Below are 18,905 nucleotides of genomic sequence, written 5' to 3'. Positions count from 1 at the left end.
GATGGCTGCTGGAGCCCATCTGGAAGATGTCGAAGTCTGCAACGACTGAAGATCAAACATGGCTACAATCAAAGATGTCGAGCGAACGCCCAGCACCCAGAGACTTGACCCTGCAGGGCGGCCCCTGTCGCCGACCCCAACGTCGGATAAGCTGGACCCGCTGAACTGGAACACGCGACGAAAGTACACTTGCATTGGCATTGTCATTTACAGCTATTTCCTCCTGACATATTTCACAACCTCCACAATCCCGTCTTTCGCCTTCTTGATGGTCCAGCTGGATGTGGACTACAACCATGTCAACTGGACCTTCGCTCTACCATGTTTCGGGCTGGCTGTCGGACCACTACTGGTGGGAGCACTCGCAGATACGTATGGACGGAGACCAGTCCTGATCTTGTCCACGTGCATTGCTGTGATCGCCAGTGGATGTACAGCAATTGAAGGAATCAACTTTGCCGGCTACATGGCTGCCAGGTTCTTTCAAGGTCTTGGAGCTGGTCCAGCCGCCAATGTCGGCCTATGCATCATCAATGACTTGAGTTGGGAGCATGAAAGAGGCACACGAGTCGGACTGTGGACTATTGCCGCCAACTGTGGCACGATCATGGGCGGTGTCATCGGTGGACTTCTCGCGGAGTCAGGCCAATGGGTCGCCTATCACGTCACGATCCTCTATGCAGTCCTTCTATTATCGCAGTGTCTGCTTCTGCCAGAGACTCTGTATCCTCGAGCTGTCATGGTGGCGGCCGAGGTGCAGCACAACTCATTGACAAACTTGAAGAGAACGAAGCAGTTGGGATACTTCAACCTCCTGAAAGTACCAGGTGTGGCCCATCCGAAGCCTTGGACGACCATAACACAGTTCATCCGCCTGTTTGCATACCCAACTGTGGTCATAAGTGTCTTCAGCTATTGTTTCCTACACTACTGGTGGATCTGCGGCATCACAACAATCGTTCCTGCTGCATATGAGCAAGACACTCCACGTGTGCAGGGCGCCCTCCTCATAGGTTTACTTGTGGGCCTCTTGGCAGCAGAATTGTTCTGCTCCGGACATCTGAGTGACAAGATCATGGTATGGATGACACGTAAGAGTGGAGGGGAGAGACTGCCGGAGAACCGACTATGGCTGGGGATGCCTGCTGCGGTCGTTTCTTCTGTTGGCCTCCTTGTTTGGGGCTTCTCTATCGATAAACACTGGCATTGGATGACTGGACAGGTCGCGTTCTTCCTTTGTGGGTGCGCTCTGTGATCTATCATGCAGAAGCTGACTCTGATATTAGACTCGCTCGGGTTGCAGATGGGCAACACTACCTTGTCTGCCTATATCGTGGACAACTACCCTAGCCATGCGAACGAGGTCATAACCTTCTACACCGTTTGGATCAACGTAGGTCGATCTGATCTAATGTGGATCAACCTTGCTGACGCTTTACAGATGTCCGCGTTCATCATTCCATGGTTCATCTTTCCATGGGTCGAAGACTCAGGTAAGGCGTTCTCCCGAGTTTCCAAACACCAGGCCAACGCTGTGATCATCATCATGACTTCACTGTTCCCTCGGTCATGTCCTGACCCGCTCTTGGGACCCGCCTCAACTTCACGATCTTCTGCTGTCACTCTGACCTCACCCAAGCTGACGATTCACAGGCTACACCCTCTCGTTCGCTGCACAAGCCATCATCTGCACCTTCGGACTCATCCCGGCGTATCTGTTACTCCTGAAGTATGGACCACGGATGCGCGCCAAGAGACCGATGTATATGAAGCGTGTGGACGGCGTCGAGGACCTTGGCGTTGGTGTTGTGAGGGAGGAAGATGTGACGCGTGAGGCTGTGACTGGAATGGCGAAGTGATCTGATCTGGATGAGAACCTGTGTGCCAACGGTTGACAGACAAGGAAAGACCCTGGAAGTCAACACATCGGTTGCGTTTGCTCTCCTACTACTGCGAATCGTGTCCGTCAGATTTGACGCTCCCTAGACTGCTATTGAGCTACAGCTCGCACAATGACGCTCATCCCCCCAAACTTCACTATATCTCCGACGTTCCACTTCTCCGGCCTCAGACCCTCACTCAACCCACTCATAGTCTCGACGCCACGCACATCTTCTGATGCGTGCTTACTCACCCACCTTCCATCCTCGCGGTCTTCGCGGACTGCAGCGTACTCATAACGGTCGGAGGAAGTCGTCCGCTTCACCGCAATGAAGTATCCGGCAATCCTCGCATAGAAAACTTTGGGCTCCTCATCGACACTCTCCAGAATCCACCCCTTCGCCTCTTCTGAAGCATCCAGCTCCCTCCAGACCTCTTCGTACGGCATAACCCGCCCACCTAAATGCGGCGCTGCCATCTCTCCGACTTCCAGATCATCTCCATTCGGCAGCTTGGAGAATTGGCCTACATCGGCTTCTCCATGCCCCTGCTCGCCTGGCGCATGGCAATGCGAGTCCAGTGGATGTGTGAACTCGACTTTCACTGTCGGGATCAGCTTTGTGTGAGATTCATGAAGTGGTTGTGCTTACGTGGATCTTCGGAGACAATGATGCGTTGTCCGGCGAGTGCCCAATCGATGGTTTTTGTGTATTTGTTGATGCGTAGGTCGACATAGTATCCTCCCAGGCTCAGGAAGAGTGTGTCTGTCGGCTCCGAAGCCTCCTCTGGTGGCCAGCGTATGCTGATTCGTGTTGACACTCGGGCGGACATGATTGTTCGGCGAAGAGAAGGAGCGTCGTGGTGCGCAACGCGACGCTTTTGGATGTCTGACCAGATGGGCGAAGCTGGCGCCCACAAAGGCTTTGTCCATCGCTTGCTACGGAAGCTGTGGGTCTCGAGAGACTGCCATGTGATGAACACAAGGTGAATGATTGCGGAGATCTCCCAGAGTGGGGTATCTCCTCGACCTACTCAATATGGAATGAAGTCCAGGCTTTCGATTTCAGCATGCTTGCTTGACCATTGATGCTCGAGGATATCAAGCGCTCGAAGTATGTTCTTGATGCGGAGTGTAGAATGAAGGTCTTTGAGGAGTGTTCGTACGAGGTCTCGGTCATCACCAGCGGCTTCACATCTGTGGAAAGTTAGATAGCACTTACTTGGTCGCGGACTTACCCTGCTGTGAAGATTGGTGTCGTGAGCAGCGCCCAGGGACTCAACGCGTTCATGGGGAGAATACCGCAGACGGTGTCAAGGATTGTTCGAACACAGTATTGGACCTCTGGGGAAGTGGCGTCGTAGTTCTCGAGTTTTCGGTAGATGTGGATCAATGCGCAGTGTTGGTAGGCCGTATTGCAGGCTGCATATTGTCGAACTTCAGCCTTGTCGAGCTGTACGTCGGGTGGAAAACGGAGTTCCATCTGATCTCGCTGAATCATCTCGTAGACTGTGTCTGCTGTAGCGTGGCCCTTGCCGATTTGGCGGAAGACGTCGTTCAAGTCTGGCGTGTAGCCGCTGTAGAGATCCAAGATGGCTTCCTTGACAACGATCGGGTGGATTTCGTCGTTGTTGAGTGGTCCACGGCTCGTCAATGCTGTCAAAGCTTCCATTGACTGATACCATTGCTTGATAATGCCGGTTCGTGCTCCTACCATCGCAGCGGCTCCAGCTACGTGAATTCGCCAGGCCGAATCGCAACGTCCTGAGTAGATTTCAGAGATACACAGGGTCTTGATGGTTTGGAGAACGCTGTCGTCTTGATTGAATAGGTCCTGCTGTAGGTGGTGTAGGCTGTGCGCGAGAAATTGCTCGAAAACTTCATTTCGATGAATAGCTGACATTGCCATGATCGCATAGCGCAAAGCAGGCCGTTCATTGGCGAGTGGGATCAGGTCGCGGCACGTTTGTTCTCTCATTTTCCGGTGCGGGATGATATGAGAGGTGTGGTTGATGAAATGGCTCATCAGAAGACGATCTGTTGATGGCCATGACTGGATTGGTCTGGCGATCTGTGGTGTCGTCTGGCGCGGGACTCTGCCATCCCATTTCAGTTTGATGAGATATTCACATTCTGCGCCGGCTTGATAGCATCGCGTGCAGGTCGGGCGTGCTTCATCACACTTGTTCCGGCGGCGTTTACATCTCGCGCAGCGTGGTGGGAACGGTTGCCCATGAGGCGGACTCATTGGCGCTCGGAAGATATGTGGTGAAATGAGCCGCAGGGATGCTAGCAGATTAAGCTAAGCTTTGGTGGTCCCAAAGGTCCGCTTGCGCTTCGGGTATTTAAAGTAGCCCTAAAGGTTGGTCCCTTGGAGGCCGCCGTGGTGCCCCAAGCTCGCTCTGAGGGAGCTCCTCGCGTGCGCTCCAAGTCTGTCTGCCTGTCCTTTTGCCCCAGTTCACTTACTCGATCGACGTGATCAAGCTGTGTCGCCCTCATGGAAGGAACTCTCCGTATGCCATCAGCAAGTCCCGATGACTCCCGATCATTAACAGCATCCCCAGTCAACCAGACATAATGACAGACATGACGACAGACCCCAAATATTGGTCGTGAAAATGATATCGATGCTCTTGTCGACGCTGAATCCTCGTCGACAATTTATATCGCGATGACGACAAGGCACGTGTACGTCTCGTTGCCGATGTGGCTGCTCTGATGCATAGGCTCGTCTACTCCGGGGCGCAGAATGCGTCCTGAGCAGTCAAGGCTGCCTCTGATGTGCCGCCGGACAAGGAGCGTAATGATGTGGAACATTTTCCCTTTGTCATCTGGCACTCGTACTGAGGTCTGTTACGGAGGGCTGCCACCATATACCTGAGTAGTCGTCGAACAGGTTCCGATTACATGATTCAGACCTGTTGCAACCTCGTTGAAAAGATATCACGACCAAGTCACGCTCATTGACACCATCTGCATACATGAGAACAAAGCGACAATCATTGATCCGAGATTTTCGATTCAGATGAAGCCGAAACTGACCAGCCCGTGGTCTCAGATATCGCAAGCTTATACCACGTCTCAGCCGTGGCTCGGAAGTGTCTGAGTTCTTCTTTGTTCAACTCTGATGCTCTGGATGGACTGTCTATGCTGGAGCCGGCTGGCAGGTGTGAGGAAGGTGGTCAAGGACGACTATATAGATGTGCGTTGAAGTGGTCGAGCCAACAAGTCCTTATTCCAGTATCATCTACAGCATATAACAGCCTATCGTTCGCAAATCCGCCGACTATCACACTTCTCAGTCGATCTGAAATTCACTCACTACAAAGCTCAAGACCAGTGACCCATCATTCATTCACCAACAGCTTGCATGATGCTACAAAGACTCTGGCACTTGGCATGCAGATGCTTCATCGCCATGCTCATCCCTGTTCTCCGCCTCTTCCAGCCTGTACCTCCTGAAGCCGCCCCAGCTCCAGAGCAGCCCATCCCAGAGCAACCCGATTCCAAGTCGAGACCATGCCACTGTCGCTGGGAGTACTGTATTGCTGACCACGGACCCTTCCCAACACACGACTTATTGACTGCTCACATACATTGGCATCATAGGAGGAATCCCAGTGAAGTGCTGCAGAACTCAGAAGTCACTTTTTGGGATCGTTTGTTATACGGATAGCACAAACAATAGGTATTTAAGCAGCCTACCCTTGCACCTCCTCTAACGCTGTATACCAAGCCACCAACACGATGGGGAACCCGTCCAAGAGCCCGTTCATGCAGAAACCTGGGTCTTCCGGCATGTCTCGAAAAGAAACTTCGTTCAGTTGTCTCGATCTCGACCACGATGTTACCAGATCGACCACCTCAATCACTCGCGAGCAGTATCAAGCTGTCGTCAACAGTTGTGATCGATTCCGAGTGCAGCTTCCCGACAAAGACCAGCCTCAATTCGAACTTCACTATCCACCGACACAAGAGCACCCCTACTTCCAGATCGGAGGTCAAGTCTACAAACAGCCACTTGCTTACACGGAAGCCCGTAGACAAATGCTGGCGAAGAATCCCTGGTGGCCGTACTGGTATCCCTCTCAATCATCGTCGCGGCCTGATCCGCCATCAGCAATCATCAATCTTGATCCACAGGGTACACCAGTATTTAAGGCCGGCAACTCTTCCCAACCAAATACCGCCACTGCTGAGGACGAGGTCACCGATGGCAACATCAGGAAGCGCAAGCACGACTCATTGCGCTCAGAGGATGGGTGGAGTGATTCTGATGCCGACACCGAGATGGAAATGGATGGCGATGATGGGGACGACGGTTGTAGGAATGATGACAGCAAGCAGGAGATGACCGAGGACGGGAAGCGGAGAAAGCTGGGTTGAGTGGCTCTTGGTCTGCGGCGGCTTGAAGGTCCGGCGAGAATGTGGAGTCGGTCATACGGCGTCTTGACGCTGATGGTGGAGAGTCTGGTAGAACTGAGTCTGCAGGCGGGACGGCTATGCGGCGCTGGCTAGTGGACATTGGATCTCGAACAGAGGCGTAGTCCTGTATTCCAGCGAGTCGGGAATGGTAGCACGGTGAAATCATATCTTGAACTCTCTTGGACATCTCCTTCCCTCGATCCGCCCTGATCTCATGCTGCCTTCTTCTCAATGCGTCAGTATTGCATGCTTGCTCGCATAGCATTGTAGTTTCGCTGAGTGATGGGCTCGTATTTCGGCTTCTCGCTTCTCTCGTCGCCAGGCATTCAATCACCAAGTCCGGGTCCGTTGTCAAGAAGTAAGGAATGCTATAGCGTGCTTTCGTCATGCCCTCAGCTCCGTTGGATCCATTGGACCCATCGACAGCCTTGATCACCGGGGGAAGCCCAACCCGATGCTCAGTGGACTTCAATCGATCATTCGACCACCTGACCATAAGATCGCCGACGTTCATGACCATGGCGTATGGATCTGATGGAAGTGGCGGAACAGCCATGTACTTACCTCCACCTTCCGGGACTTCCACTTCCAGACCACCAACCGAATCCTGAAAGAGTAGCGTGATAGTACTCCAGTCTGTGTGACTCGGCATCCTGGTCTTGGTCTTGCCATACTCGCTCACCTCATCGATCGGTATCGGCGGATAGTGCAGCAGCCGAAGCTGATTATACGCTCCTGAATGCAGCTTGGCGAAGGCGTCTTCGTCGAGCTCGCCTTCTTCACCAGCGTCATCATCGCTGAGCAGCCCAAGCGCCAGCGCCCGTAACACCTGCATAGCAGCGCGATTCATCTCCTCATAGAACTGCGTCATAAACCCCCTGAACCCCGGATACAACTCCTCCGGCGGCCACTGATTCGGCTGCTCAGCATTCCCATCTGACCCAATATCGAAACTCTCCTTCACGTCCGTAATCTCCCTCAGCGCGGCGATCTGTGCTGCGATCTCCTCATTCCCATCCCCGTTCCCCTCCGTTGCACCTCCATCTCCGTTGCTTGAAGTAGCATTACTGACCTTCTCCAGTCCGGGCCACGAGTAACCGCGATGAACGGCCCAACCAGGCGGGTGCGGCGCCTTCATCTTCGAAGCGACGGGGCTGGCGAAGAACTGAGCGGAGAGGTCGAAGGCGCGTTGGATGGTGGTGGCGGGGACGCCGTGATCGGTGATGTAGGCGAAGCCGTACTTGGTGCAGGCGTTGACGAGTTGGGTGGCGGTGTGGCGGCGTTGGGGGAGGGCGAGGGCGCTGTAGTCGGCGAAAGAGATCACTGGGATGGATGGCGTGTCCGGTTTGTTAGTCAGAGCAGACATAGTGCTTGTTGAGTGTGTCGACAGTCGAGCGTGGACGATATTGTGGACTGGGTACTAGCAAGATTTTGCTTTGACTTGCGTCAATGTGAATGAAACGCAGCGTCTTATGTTACCAACCGAATGAAGAAATTCTGTACTTGCAATGGCAACGTCGTTGAGTGCTCCGAATGCCTAGGGGTATGCAGGCTCCTTATGAGGTTGAGTCAAAATTTCCAGGCGTACCAGGTCAGTGAATGCACAAACTAGAATACCTGATCAATCAGAACCATCAAGAGCAAAGAGTGCTTATCAGTGATAAGGCCACGCAGCGGACGCAGGCCTTCCTTCGCGCACATTGTCTGAAGGCATGATCAGGCGCGACATGTGGTCAATACTCAGGTAAGGCAGTTCAGATTCCTGAGTTGGTGATTGACGTGGACTCGGAGCCCCGCGGCCCGCCTAGCGCGAAGGAGCTGGCCGCCTTTTCTTCGATTCTCAATATGTTGGCAAGCCCGGGATCGAGCTTCTTTCAAGATAAAACGTGGCGCTGCAGGACGTAGGCATTCAACAGCACTGTCGCGCTGCCCGGACATGGGATCCGAGACCGCACCCACAATGTACTCAGCTGAGGTATCCACACAAATTCCAAATGATGAGATGCCCAGACACTCTCAATCTGAGCTTGGCTGCTACCTTCTATCAGCAAGCGGGACGCTGACAAAGGTGGATGTCTTGGCTGCTCGATAGATAATTTATGTCGTCAGCGCAACATGAATCACTTGCCCGCCTTGCTCATCTCTGAGCATTATCGTCGCTCGTTTGGATCTCGTCGACGGGCACGGACATGTCGTTAAGGAGGAACGAGGCCAGAGAGCAAACCAGCGCCACCGTGTCGTCAAACACGTACTTGGCATGTATCAATGGTGTCAACAAAGCGTTCTACAGATTTACAAATCTTGAGCTTCAACCCAAAGCTTAGCGCGCGGGAGCAGCAATTGCAGAGAGCCCAAGCTCTCTCTCATGCCGCCAAAGTCTCCTATCGCCGCCGACTGAAAAGGCCGCGTGAGGCACAAAGTCCCACAACGCGCAAAACGCCCGTTGACGATGAAGTTGATTCACAACAACTAGCTGCCCGTTGCACGCGCCTGGTGTATGCCCCTGATGGCTCAACATCCCGCGACCCCTTCGACATCCTCGCGGTCGAAGTCTCGCCCGCTGTTGCAGAGATGCTTGTCGCCAGGAAACGTAAAGTCCACTGGAACTGCTGGCACACCGCCTACAGCACTAATACTAGTCACGATTGGGGCAAGAGTGCCCTTGCGCTCCAGTTCTCCGAAGACCGAGCAGCTCTTCACCACAAAGTCAGTGGGACCGCGTTTCTGTTGGAATGCGCTGCCATGGTCGCCGCTCAGGTACTGCCGCAGCGAGACGATGTACGACTAACTGTGCTACGATTGAAGCATCAAGCACTACGTCAACTGCTCCCACAGGGTAACGCGCCGGCAGACTCACGACATGAGCTTTTTTACGTCCGCGCAGTCTTCTCCATGTTGATTGCATCGATCATGATGGAGGATGTAGCCGAGATCATCATACACGGCAGACAACTGCGCACTCTGCTTGAGCACTTCACGCTCCAAGACCCCGAAACCACCCAGATGGTTCTTACACGAGCATACCTGATGGACCACACAGTCTCGTTGCAGTACGTCCAGCCTCCGATGCTGGACATGGGCCCGTCGTCACCGCTCGCCCGCTACGGGTGGATCGCTGACGACGTCTGGCTTGCTTCAATCCCAGAGGCACTGCTCGTCGGCCAGCCAAGTACAGAAGATTTCAGCCGCGACATTGTTGAGCTTTATCAGAAATTACGCGACTTGTCGTGTGCAGGGGGTATGTCGGCAAGCCATGCTCAGCGGGGATCGATGCGCCTGCCGCCACCACACCTCTCATTGCCACTCCAGCGTACGCTCCGACTCGTCGGTGATGCCTTCACTATATATAAGGACAGACGGTATAGAACGAGCCAAGATGCATATGCAGATGCGCGAACATATACGGAGTCCGTCATGGCGCTCGCCATCCCAGCTTTGCACACGATGCAGGAGCATAACATCGCACGCCTCGGCCTTGCGAAAGTCGCCTCTGGCATCATGGGCTCGTTGCGGACAGACCTCGCCCTAGCCCTTTCGCTGCAGCGTATACCGCGGTTGCATAGCGACGCCTATCTCTGGGTCCTCATGGTCGGCACGTGCTGGGAGCTGCAATTCTGGTACGCCTTACCTTCCGTCGGCTGGTCACCGTGGTTTGAGGCCATGCTGTACGAGCATGCCTACCGAATCAACTGCGCTTCGTGGGCTGAAGCAAGGGCGATCATTGCCGAGTTTCTCGACCCTGACATCCTCGCGCCGCCTGGTGAAGTCTGGTTCGACGAGCTAATACAGTCTGGGACCGTGGACAAACGTGTAGGAAGATGGAAGAAGCCCGGGAGCTGTGGGAGAGCTAATTGCCTAATCGTCGATGCTGCTGTCAAGATACCTTGGATTTTGTGAATGAGAGCACCTAGGCGAGAAGCGTTGAGGAAGAATTGTTCGCGCGCCGTCTAGCAATAGAGGCTTAGAAAAGGGAAGTTGGAAGATGGCACAGTAGAATTAGACTAAAGAAGTGGACAGCATAGAAACGTCAAGGAAGTGTGAAGAGTAGTCAAATTGAAGTAGATCCGATGCTGTATATGTCGTTGCGAAGCGTCCTTCACTCGTTCTATGTGGTTCACCATTCATTGTACTTTCCGCAAGGTTCGTGCCTAGACGTGGATCGGAAGTTTAAATTAGGTCGTTTGGCGGACTCTAAGGGCCCTTAGGCTTGACTTGACGTCCTTGGAAAACCGTCGAGGTCTTCCTGGGTCGTCGTAAGTAGGTTCCTGACAGACACAAGGGCGTACGGACATACAATAGGTTGTGTCATCTGAGAAGTCTCCCAGCCTCGCGTATGACTGGAGTGGAACATGGGAAGATCTGCGGGCGAGGCTTGACGTCTGATCCGCCAAGGATGGCGCCTCCAGGCAGACGCCTTCCAGCATTCCTTGGTCTTAGACCAGTCTTGCTCTCGCTGAAGAACACTTATGGATCTGCACGATGGAGACGATCATGAGGCCACACCGTTGCTCAGGAATCGTCCTGAAGCAGTCGGGTCATCGGACAGGCCAGAGTGTGCAGTCTTGTCCTTACCTGCGAATGAAGCGATCTCCGAAAGCCGCTCCAGGCGTCATTTTCTGCTAGGCTTGGGCGGGCTAGGCCTCGCATTAAGGTAAGTGATTCCAATGCGTTTGCTACAGTCGGTCCTGAGACGCAATATAGTTGCATTATGGCCCAAGCGGACGGAATGCTGGAGTCAGTCTCGTACAACGATATAGGTGGGCTGCCATCCTCGTCGCGGTGATCGGCACTCACGCCAGATTTAGGTGACCAGCTCATGCATCGAGACGATGCGGCTTGGATTGTGATCACAAGATACGCGGTAGGCTCAGCCGTACAGCCTTCTGTGAGTATCTTTAGCTGGTTTTGTGACAGCATTGCTTAACGTTCTCCAGCTTTGTCGGTTGTCGGATCTATCTGGACCTGGGCGCATTATCATTCTCTGCAACATCGGGTTTGCCCTTGGCGTCGCGGTTCTGTAAGCATCCGAGGCCGATGCTGTTATTATACTAAGAGCAAGCAGAGTGTGTTTGGATAGCTTCTGGACGTTCGTGGCTGTACGTGCATACATTGGCGTGCCTGGTGCTGGCATGGCGTTCTTGGTCGACGTTGTCCTCAATGGTAGGACAGAAGAGGCTGCCGTATTCCAATCGCGTCTAACACGTCGTACAGACTCCGCGATTGTGGCAACCAATGACCGACCTTGGTGGGCTGCGGTCGAAGCCGGCCTATACCTCATTGCTCAGCTGCTGGGAGGCTTGGGCGGTGGTGCAATTTTCGATCATTATGGACGAAGATGGTCCGCACGTCATACATATCTCAATCAAGTTCTAACATCGTGCAGGGCTTTCGGATCGGAAATGATTGTAGTTGTGCCGGCTATCTTTCTCTGCTCTCTGTATCTCAGCGTACCCAAACTGACTTCACAGCGTGGCGCTATCGACCATGACACCGAGACCAACCCGCAGAAGGACACAAAATCCCTCTCATGGACTCACTGGCGACAGCTGTTTTCCACAATCACCAGCCACTTCGACATCCTTGGCGCAGTCATTTGGACACTGTCTGTCGCAATGATCTTCTTTGCCCTACAGATACACGCACATCTCCAAGTTGGTCAATGGCAATCTGTGGTCGAACTCACGCTTCTGACCCTTGGGAGCTTCCTCGGATTGGTCTTCATTTACGCTGAGATCAGACTTGACAATCCTGCGAAGTCCGAATCACGAGCAAGAAGACCGCTCGTACCTGTGAGAGCAATCTTGGAAAGTTCACGCCGAACGATGCTATTTGTGACTTACTTCCTAAGTACGGCTACAAGATCTGTTGTCAGAATCAACTCCAAGAAAGTGGAAAGGTGCACGGCTGATCTCAGCAGATCTTCATTCTGATCCCCATGTACCTCACTACGGCACGACCGACGAGCAGTTTGAATGTGGCACTGCTGCTGTGGGTGTCATCTACCGGATCGGTGCTGGCAGCACTGGCAGTCCAGGGACTCATCGATTGGGGCCATCTCAAACAAAAGTCCTCCACCCATGCGTTCCTTGCAGGATCCGGCTTTGCCTCCGTTCTGTCAATATTCTGGTTGAAATACTCCTTCGATGGTCCGTGACACTCATCTGACAAGCCACAGCTGACTGTCCCCAGGCCATGAGAACCAAGCGGAGCGATACGGTATTCCATTAGTGTCTGCAACGGCCATAGCCACTTTCGAAACGCTCTTGAAGCAGGGTTTCCTCAAGGGCACTCCAGGTATGAGCTTGCAAGCCACACCGAAACATGCTCATATTTCTCCGTCAGATGCGGCAGCCATGTACGCGGGTTACAGTATGCTTGGACATCTTGGCGGACTGATAGCCACCGCCATCGCTTCAAGTAAATTCAAGCGAAGCCTCGGCGTAAACCTCAGAAGAAATCTCGAAGGCTTTGATGGCGACAAAGATGAGGTGCGAACCAATGTCTACCAAAGTCCGCTCGACCTAATGTCCTGTGCGTCTTCAGCTCGTCAACGAATGCCGCAAAAGCCTGGCGACGTGCTTGCGAGGTAGGAACCCTGACGTCGCTGATAGCATTCGGCATAGCTTCGTCAGCAGCACCGTTGAAGCCGGAGGTGAGCTTACCGTCCCTAAGCACGTCACGGTCAGCCTGACAAGCAGAGGAGGCATCGCTCTTGTGACTGCCACCCTGGCGCTGGTGTGCTCTTTCTTCACACGGGCATTCCAGTCCACTGAGCCCGACCACGCGTAAGTGGCATTCCTTACACGGCAACATCCAGTTTTGGCACCACTCGAGCTTTCACATTCAGCACCCGTCGAAGGATTCGTCGTCTAACATCACCCTGCAGTGCTGCACAAGAAATCCTTCCCACCCTAGGTGAGCACAGGAATGCGGAAGTGCTCTAAAACTACTTCGAGCCGGATTCGGCCAGTAAGGCACACATTCAACTGTCACCTCGCTGATATCGCGACCGGACTGTTCAACGGGGGCATGGAGATGCTGATGAAGTCTGCATCAAACATCGGTGGTTTCATCCACGCCGTATCGGCTGGAGCGCCACCACCTAGCCAGAAGTCCTTGGCTCGAACCCATTCTAGGTTGTTCTTGGCGAGGAGCTCCTGTGCGCCTTCTTGATCGCGTTCTTTCACGAGTCTCAGGGCTTCTTCTGCAACCGACAGCTGTGATGCGGGCTCTGGTTCCTCTGCAAGCGTTGGAGTCGGTGATCTGCCTGACAATTCCTCACTGGGCTTGACGAGCTCGGAAAACAGGCTCAGTGCCTCGGCTTCCTTGCCTTCGTGTCGAAGAGCGTCTGCTGCTGTAGTTCGAATCCACAGTGCTTCGCGATTGTTTTGGTGACGTTCTGTACCAACAGTCTCCTGAATTGCTCTCAGGAGGTCCGTCTTGGGCGTGTTGTAATCACCACGGTCAAACGCAACCAAAGCTTGCACATGCGTGGCTTGATGTCGTCTGGCGATATTTTCTGTGAACACGATGGAAGGCGCAACTTGCCTCAGAATGTCTTCTGCCTCATCAAGATTGTCAGATTCTCGAAACGTTATCGCAAGGTGCAGCCCGGAATCGATTGTGGTGAAGTTATTCAAGGAGAACAGCTTGCGACGCATATCCCAGGTGTGCAGCAGGCAAGATTTGGCCTCACTGTACCTTCCTTGCTTTCGTCGAACGGAGGCTAGTGCATCTTCTGCCCAAAGGCTTAAACCATTATCTTGCCCTGCCACAGGGATCCAGGTGTCGAGAACGGACTCATACTTAGCGCCAGCCTCATCGACCCGTCCCATTCGCTCGAGAGTCAAGCCTTCTGCGATGTCATTGAGCTGGAACGCTTTGTTCTGTTCTCCTGCTGCAGCCAGCCCAGCAGCAGATTCTTGCAGAGACACCAAGGCGCCGCTGAAGTCGGTGATAAAGTACTTGGTAACGCCAAGATTCTGAACGGCCTGATAGTAGGCCGGTGACGAATCCAGACCGATCAGACGATAATCTTCCACAATCGCCGACAATATATCGAGCGCTTGCATCATACCTTGCTGCGCCCATACTTCGTTGATTACAGAATTTCGCAGCTCCAGAACCCAAGGATTTCGTGGACCGAGCACATTTCCTGCTTCTTCGGCCGCTCTCTGTTTGTTCTCATACGCCCTCTGCGAATCGTCCTTGGAGGTTTGGCTTAGGCTAAACCATTCGCCCAGTCTGATCAATGGTAGTATTGGAAACAGCCGGTCGCCTCATCGTGATCGTTCAGTCTTGTTCGCAGTCTATGGTAGCCCTGAACCAAGAAGTCATCTGTATCAATGAGGTCGCGCTGCGCTGTTGGGAGACGGCCTACAAAGGCGAGCAAAGCGGTCCTGATACCTAGCACGATATTCAACACGTTAATGGGTATCTGACTTTTCAACTCCCCTAGCCGTTCGGCCCAAGACACGATAGCTATGCTCGTGAAAAAGGCAGCCGAACTACGTAAGAGCTCATCGGAAGGGGTGCGCACTGCAAAAAGATGATCTTGCCAGTGGAGCACAGCATAATCGTATGGAATGGTGTCAGGCTCCGGATCCCGCGCGGATTCTGGCAGGACACTGCTGGTAGTCGCGAATCTTGTGCCGAGTATGCGTCGTCTCAGAGCAGCTGCGGCATATATGGGCTGCTGGTAACGGTCCAGAGAAAGTTGTGTGAAACACTTTGCTGCAAGAAACGTGTCGGGATCTCCAACTTTGCGCTTGATGAATGTCCGCATAGACGGGTGGGCGATTTCTGCACAGTCTCCGGAAAAGTTGACGAAGGGGTAGCAAAGTCGACCGATACACTCGCGTGGAGGATTTAGTGTGCGATCCGGTATCTTTGTCTGCGTCCGATCGTCTAGCGCTAGATATTGAGTGACTGTCGCAACATTTAGAGGACCGTAGTCCGTAAGAAGGCATCGGAAGCATTCGTTGCGGTATTCTCGATTCTTTTTGGATAGGTACCGGTGTTGTTTGTTCCAACGGCGCTCATAATACTTGTACAGGCCACTAGGTACGCTTCCGAGGATACTTTGACGATGCTCCTGGCTGGATGCTTGTAAGAGATCATCAAGAAGCATTCTAGCGTACAGGAACATTCCCGACGAGCTTGAAAACACTGCCTTCGTTATCTGAGCGGCGAAAGGCTCGAGCATCTTGTTCTTCGCGATATCTCCCTTGATGTAGGCCAGCACGTCTGGCTCAATCGTTGGTGCATCGAGACGAAGGAGATGTAGCGGCTGGTAGCTGTGCGCGTTTTGTGTGAAAACCAGCGCCATAACTTTGCCTGTGCTGACCAGACATCGCAATGATTCGATCTCGGATACATCATTTCTCATATTCGCACCATTGCCCATACCATCGACACCGTCCAAGATTATTGTGAGACAAGGGAAGCTCTCATCGCTGAGCATATGATGGAGAGCGGCCCGTATGGAGCCTCGCTCTAGTTGTCCGGAGGTTCTGGCCTCATTTAAAACTGGCGTTATATGCTTCATGACGATTGTGAATAGGGGGCAGTCACGAACGTCATGGTCGGTGGTTTGTAGTAGCTTCTTGAGAACAGCATGCAAGAAGCTAGACGTCGGAGCCTCGGATTGCGAGCTGTGATAGATCACCAACTTCGTCTCAGCATGTCGTGCAATGCTTCCCGCCAATACCGTCTTCCCACAGCCTGACTTGGTGAGCTGAGACAGCAAATCCGCAGAATTAGACATACCTGGTCCACCTTCTACGAACAGGATGTCGTTGTGCGCGGCCTGCCAGGTGACATATGCGTGTGAGCTATACGGCCAGTCACATGTGCCCGGATCAGCCTCCACCATATCAGAGAACTGCCTCTGTGTCACCGGCAAGCATGCCGCCACTACGGCAGCCTCCTGTCTCAGTGTGGATACTAGACTTCGTCAGACAGGTCGGGCCATTGGGATCAAAGACCAACTTCTGCTATCTGCAAGTCCGACCAGTAGGTTCAGGTCCGTCATGCGTTGTTCGACGTTGTGGAACAATCTCTTCATGGTTGACAGATGACGAAAGGCTCTCCATGAGCGCGCGACCTTCCCAGCTGTTAAGAACAAGTAGGAACGAACAATGAAATGAATAACCGCCACTAGCAGCGACACTGTCGCGTCTATGATCTGGCTGTCGTGACAGTATTGCGATAGTCGAAACTCCGCGGTAGCCAATTGTTGCGCGAGACTGATCAGATTCGATTCCAGCTCTTCACAGAGATAAAGATCCGCTACGAAGAGCTCGGCGACAACATCAGCCACGATAACTGGATCTATAGAGCCATACGTACCACGATGAACAGCCTTATTGCACCCCAGGCGATAGCTGCCTGCGCCTGATCTTGCACGAAGAGGCCTGCCAACGGCGCGTGTTGTTCAATCGTCGTCAGAGCTTTCTCAATCGCTCTTCGGAGCTTGCCACGTGGTGCAGTCCGCTGCGTAAAGAGCTCGGTAGCCTGAACCAAAATTGATTGAAGGCCAACAGGCTGAGGGGCTCTGAGCTCGGCCAGAGCCCTGAGCTTCTTCGCGTCTCGCGTCCCCTGCTTAAAACGCTATGGACAGGGTAGGTGGGTCAGCTGTTACACCCTTTCGGAACGGCCCAGCGCCCAGAAACCCCACGCGACCTTGCCTGTGCGACGACACTGGCAACCTCGGGGGCTTATGCTGGTTCGGGCACCCCAAACTTGAATAGGCAAGGAGTACTTAGAGAAGGGTTGCCTCACATTTGAAGCTTCATCGAAGGCCCTGATTACAACATCCGGTGCTTGCAAGCCTCTGGCAGCATCCGCATGTTTCGACATGGCAGCTTGTTGTGACACAAGACTGACTTGTGGTGTCGCTATATACATAGGGAGTTGGGCACTCTTTATGCTATTTCAGAACCCAATTCTTGTTGCCCAACTGCAAAGAGCACATGCGAACCAGATGCGCGAACTTGTTCATCGGTTAAAATGCGCTGCGCTCATCCCCTGTCTCCGCGTCCAGTCCTGACACCTGGACCGGCGAGTTGGGCATCATGGATACGTGGCGTCTCTGTAACGCTGCAGACTGGTCACATGCTGGATCTTCATCCAATATCATCCTTTCATCCAGCGCTAACAATCTAGCATCTTATAATCGTAAAGATGTCCGGATGCTCGAGCGTTTTCACGGCGGAGTGAGCGGCGTACCTGTAACTTGGACCGATCAGTGCAAATTACATCTCAACCTCTACTATATAGGTATCGGCATCTGTTCTACCTGAGGCGAAGTCAGATCGGGCGCATTGGCGCGCTTTACTGCATCAAATCGAGATGTCTACTGGCAAGCCGGATCAGGGACCTCAGCCTGTCTGCTTCAGTGGCCCATGCACCATGATCGTCAAAGACGGCCAGTCTAAGGAAGATATCACCTGCCGTTGTGGTTTTGGATACTTTGATAAACAGAAGAACGAGTTCATTTCCGGTAAATTGGTTCGGGAAGGTAAAGCACTCACCCGTCAACAGTACGAGCAACACGTTCGCGCCTGCGACAGGAAAGACATCGGCCGGCCGATCCTAAGCAGGATGTACATTGGCAACCAGAATCAGCAGACGACAATCTATCATGGCTCCACGGGCAGTAGCAAGATGGCTGAAAGTCTGGAGGAGGTCAAGTCTGAACTGGCAGACCTCGCGACCCAGTCGACTAAATCCCAAGACCACCGACACGTGGGCGCCCAATTCTCCTCGCATCCGACTACATCACAAGACCACAGGCATCTGAGCAGCTCTGCCAGCGTCGCGCCCCGGCAGCCCCACTCGTACTCGGGTAGAAGTATATGCGGTCCCGTCGCAGGAGCGAAATTTGTTCTAACATGCAGCAGATCAAGTCGCATATTCCACAGATGCTACGCGCCACGGACAGCGGCCAGAACCAGCCAGTCGGAGACCTTCCGCAACATCGAGGCCTACTGGTCACAACAATCGGCACTCACATAAGGAGGAAGAGTCCGATTCAGAGAACACAGATAGTTCTGACGAGTCGGTCGCGCCCGAGAACAAGAAATATGCAAGGAGACCCTCATCGAGCATACCAAAATCAGGCGTGAGCAAGGAACGAAGTGACTATAGTGCGAGTTCAGCCCCACAAACCAAGTCCAGGCACATAGGCGACCCAGGGAGAGAACCGAGAGCGCCTGAGACACGTGTCAGACAGACAGACTCATCTGATCGCAGAGCCCTGTCCCCAAGGGGAGTCAACATGCCCGTACGAAACTCGCAAAACAATCTCAATATTGCTGTCGACCCAAAAAGCGCACGGCCGCTCGTGAGTTCCTACCAGCCAGCAGCACAATATCCGACGGGTGGAAAGGGGAAGCAGCCAGACCGAGACCGCTACGAGAGACATAAATAGGGGACTCTACAAGGGCCAGCCGCCAGCCTTCCTGCAGCTTGTCGGCTGACGCGGAGATTCATGCCTTTGTGTACTATCTCCCTTTGCTTGGGAGTCTGGAGCGATAGAGGACAACTTGTAGCTGAAGCACGACAGAAAAGTGCTGGCACTGTTGGGGAAATGGTCAGT

At 53.3% G+C, this 18,905-nt stretch overlaps 9 protein-coding genes across 9 annotated transcripts; 5 read left to right on the top strand and 4 right to left on the bottom strand.

Annotated features, from left to right (window-relative positions):
- Nucleotides 1-58: 58 nt before the first annotated feature.
- On the top strand, nucleotides 59-1,859 carry AB675_5477 (putative transporter; the record flags this gene model as incomplete). Its single annotated transcript, XM_018145690.1, has 4 exons — nucleotides 59-1,238; nucleotides 1,287-1,393; nucleotides 1,442-1,493; nucleotides 1,654-1,859. The coding sequence occupies 4 exons, from the start codon at nucleotides 59-61 to the stop codon at nucleotides 1,857-1,859; spliced, it is 1,545 nt and encodes a 514-aa protein (XP_018001753.1).
- Nucleotides 1,860-1,990: 131 nt separating this feature from the next.
- On the bottom strand, nucleotides 1,991-2,712 carry AB675_5476 (uncharacterized protein; the record flags this gene model as incomplete). Its single annotated transcript, XM_018145689.1, has 2 exons — nucleotides 1,991-2,484; nucleotides 2,532-2,712. The coding sequence occupies 2 exons, from the start codon at nucleotides 2,710-2,712 to the stop codon at nucleotides 1,991-1,993; spliced, it is 675 nt and encodes a 224-aa protein (XP_018001820.1).
- Nucleotides 2,713-2,913: 201 nt separating this feature from the next.
- AB675_5475 (uncharacterized protein) lies at nucleotides 2,914-3,788 on the bottom strand (the record flags this gene model as incomplete). The annotated part of the gene is made up of 2 exons (XM_018145688.1): nucleotides 2,914-3,076; nucleotides 3,118-3,788. The coding sequence occupies 2 exons, from the start codon at nucleotides 3,786-3,788 to the stop codon at nucleotides 2,914-2,916; spliced, it is 834 nt and encodes a 277-aa protein (XP_018001999.1).
- Nucleotides 3,789-5,626: 1,838 nt separating this feature from the next.
- AB675_5474 (uncharacterized protein) lies at nucleotides 5,627-6,265 on the top strand (the record flags this gene model as incomplete). The annotated part of the gene is made up of 1 exon (XM_018145687.1): nucleotides 5,627-6,265. The coding sequence occupies one exon, from the start codon at nucleotides 5,627-5,629 to the stop codon at nucleotides 6,263-6,265; it is 639 nt and encodes a 212-aa protein (XP_018002005.1).
- A 251-nt stretch (nucleotides 6,266-6,516) lies between these two features.
- Nucleotides 6,517-7,670, bottom strand: AB675_5473 (uncharacterized protein; the record flags this gene model as incomplete). Its single annotated transcript, XM_018145686.1, has 2 exons — nucleotides 6,517-6,531; nucleotides 6,639-7,670. 2 exons carry the CDS (start codon nucleotides 7,668-7,670, stop codon nucleotides 6,517-6,519), a joined length of 1,047 nt encoding a protein of 348 aa, XP_018001768.1.
- An 899-nt stretch (nucleotides 7,671-8,569) lies between these two features.
- On the top strand, nucleotides 8,570-10,201 carry AB675_5472 (uncharacterized protein; the record flags this gene model as incomplete). Its single annotated transcript, XM_018145685.1, has 1 exon — nucleotides 8,570-10,201. One exon carries the CDS (start codon nucleotides 8,570-8,572, stop codon nucleotides 10,199-10,201), a length of 1,632 nt encoding a protein of 543 aa, XP_018001798.1.
- Nucleotides 10,202-11,012: 811 nt separating this feature from the next.
- AB675_5471 (uncharacterized protein) lies at nucleotides 11,013-13,093 on the top strand (the record flags this gene model as incomplete). The annotated part of the gene is made up of 9 exons (XM_018145684.1): nucleotides 11,013-11,061; nucleotides 11,110-11,189; nucleotides 11,239-11,321; nucleotides 11,367-11,464; nucleotides 11,516-11,642; nucleotides 11,688-12,093; nucleotides 12,222-12,450; nucleotides 12,494-12,890; nucleotides 12,928-13,093. 9 exons carry the CDS (start codon nucleotides 11,013-11,015, stop codon nucleotides 13,091-13,093), a joined length of 1,635 nt encoding a protein of 544 aa, XP_018001831.1.
- A 200-nt stretch (nucleotides 13,094-13,293) lies between these two features.
- Nucleotides 13,294-17,164, bottom strand: AB675_5470 (uncharacterized protein; the record flags this gene model as incomplete). The annotated part of the gene is made up of 6 exons (XM_018145683.1): nucleotides 13,294-14,582; nucleotides 14,711-16,027; nucleotides 16,073-16,249; nucleotides 16,295-16,604; nucleotides 16,655-16,903; nucleotides 17,087-17,164. 6 exons carry the CDS (start codon nucleotides 17,162-17,164, stop codon nucleotides 13,294-13,296), a joined length of 3,420 nt encoding a protein of 1,139 aa, XP_018002081.1.
- Nucleotides 17,165-17,656: 492 nt separating this feature from the next.
- On the top strand, nucleotides 17,657-18,737 carry AB675_5469 (uncharacterized protein; the record flags this gene model as incomplete). Its single annotated transcript, XM_018145681.1, has 2 exons — nucleotides 17,657-18,158; nucleotides 18,208-18,737. 2 exons carry the CDS (start codon nucleotides 17,657-17,659, stop codon nucleotides 18,735-18,737), a joined length of 1,032 nt encoding a protein of 343 aa, XP_018001784.1.
- Nucleotides 18,738-18,905: the final 168 nt, after the last annotated feature.

Source organism: Cyphellophora attinorum (genome assembly GCF_001299255.1).
Source record: "Cyphellophora attinorum strain CBS 131958 chromosome Unknown Contig8, whole genome shotgun sequence".
Lineage (NCBI taxonomy): Eukaryota > Fungi > Ascomycota > Eurotiomycetes > Chaetothyriales > Cyphellophoraceae > Cyphellophora > Cyphellophora attinorum.
This window is presented reverse-complemented; position numbering and strand designations above follow the sequence as displayed.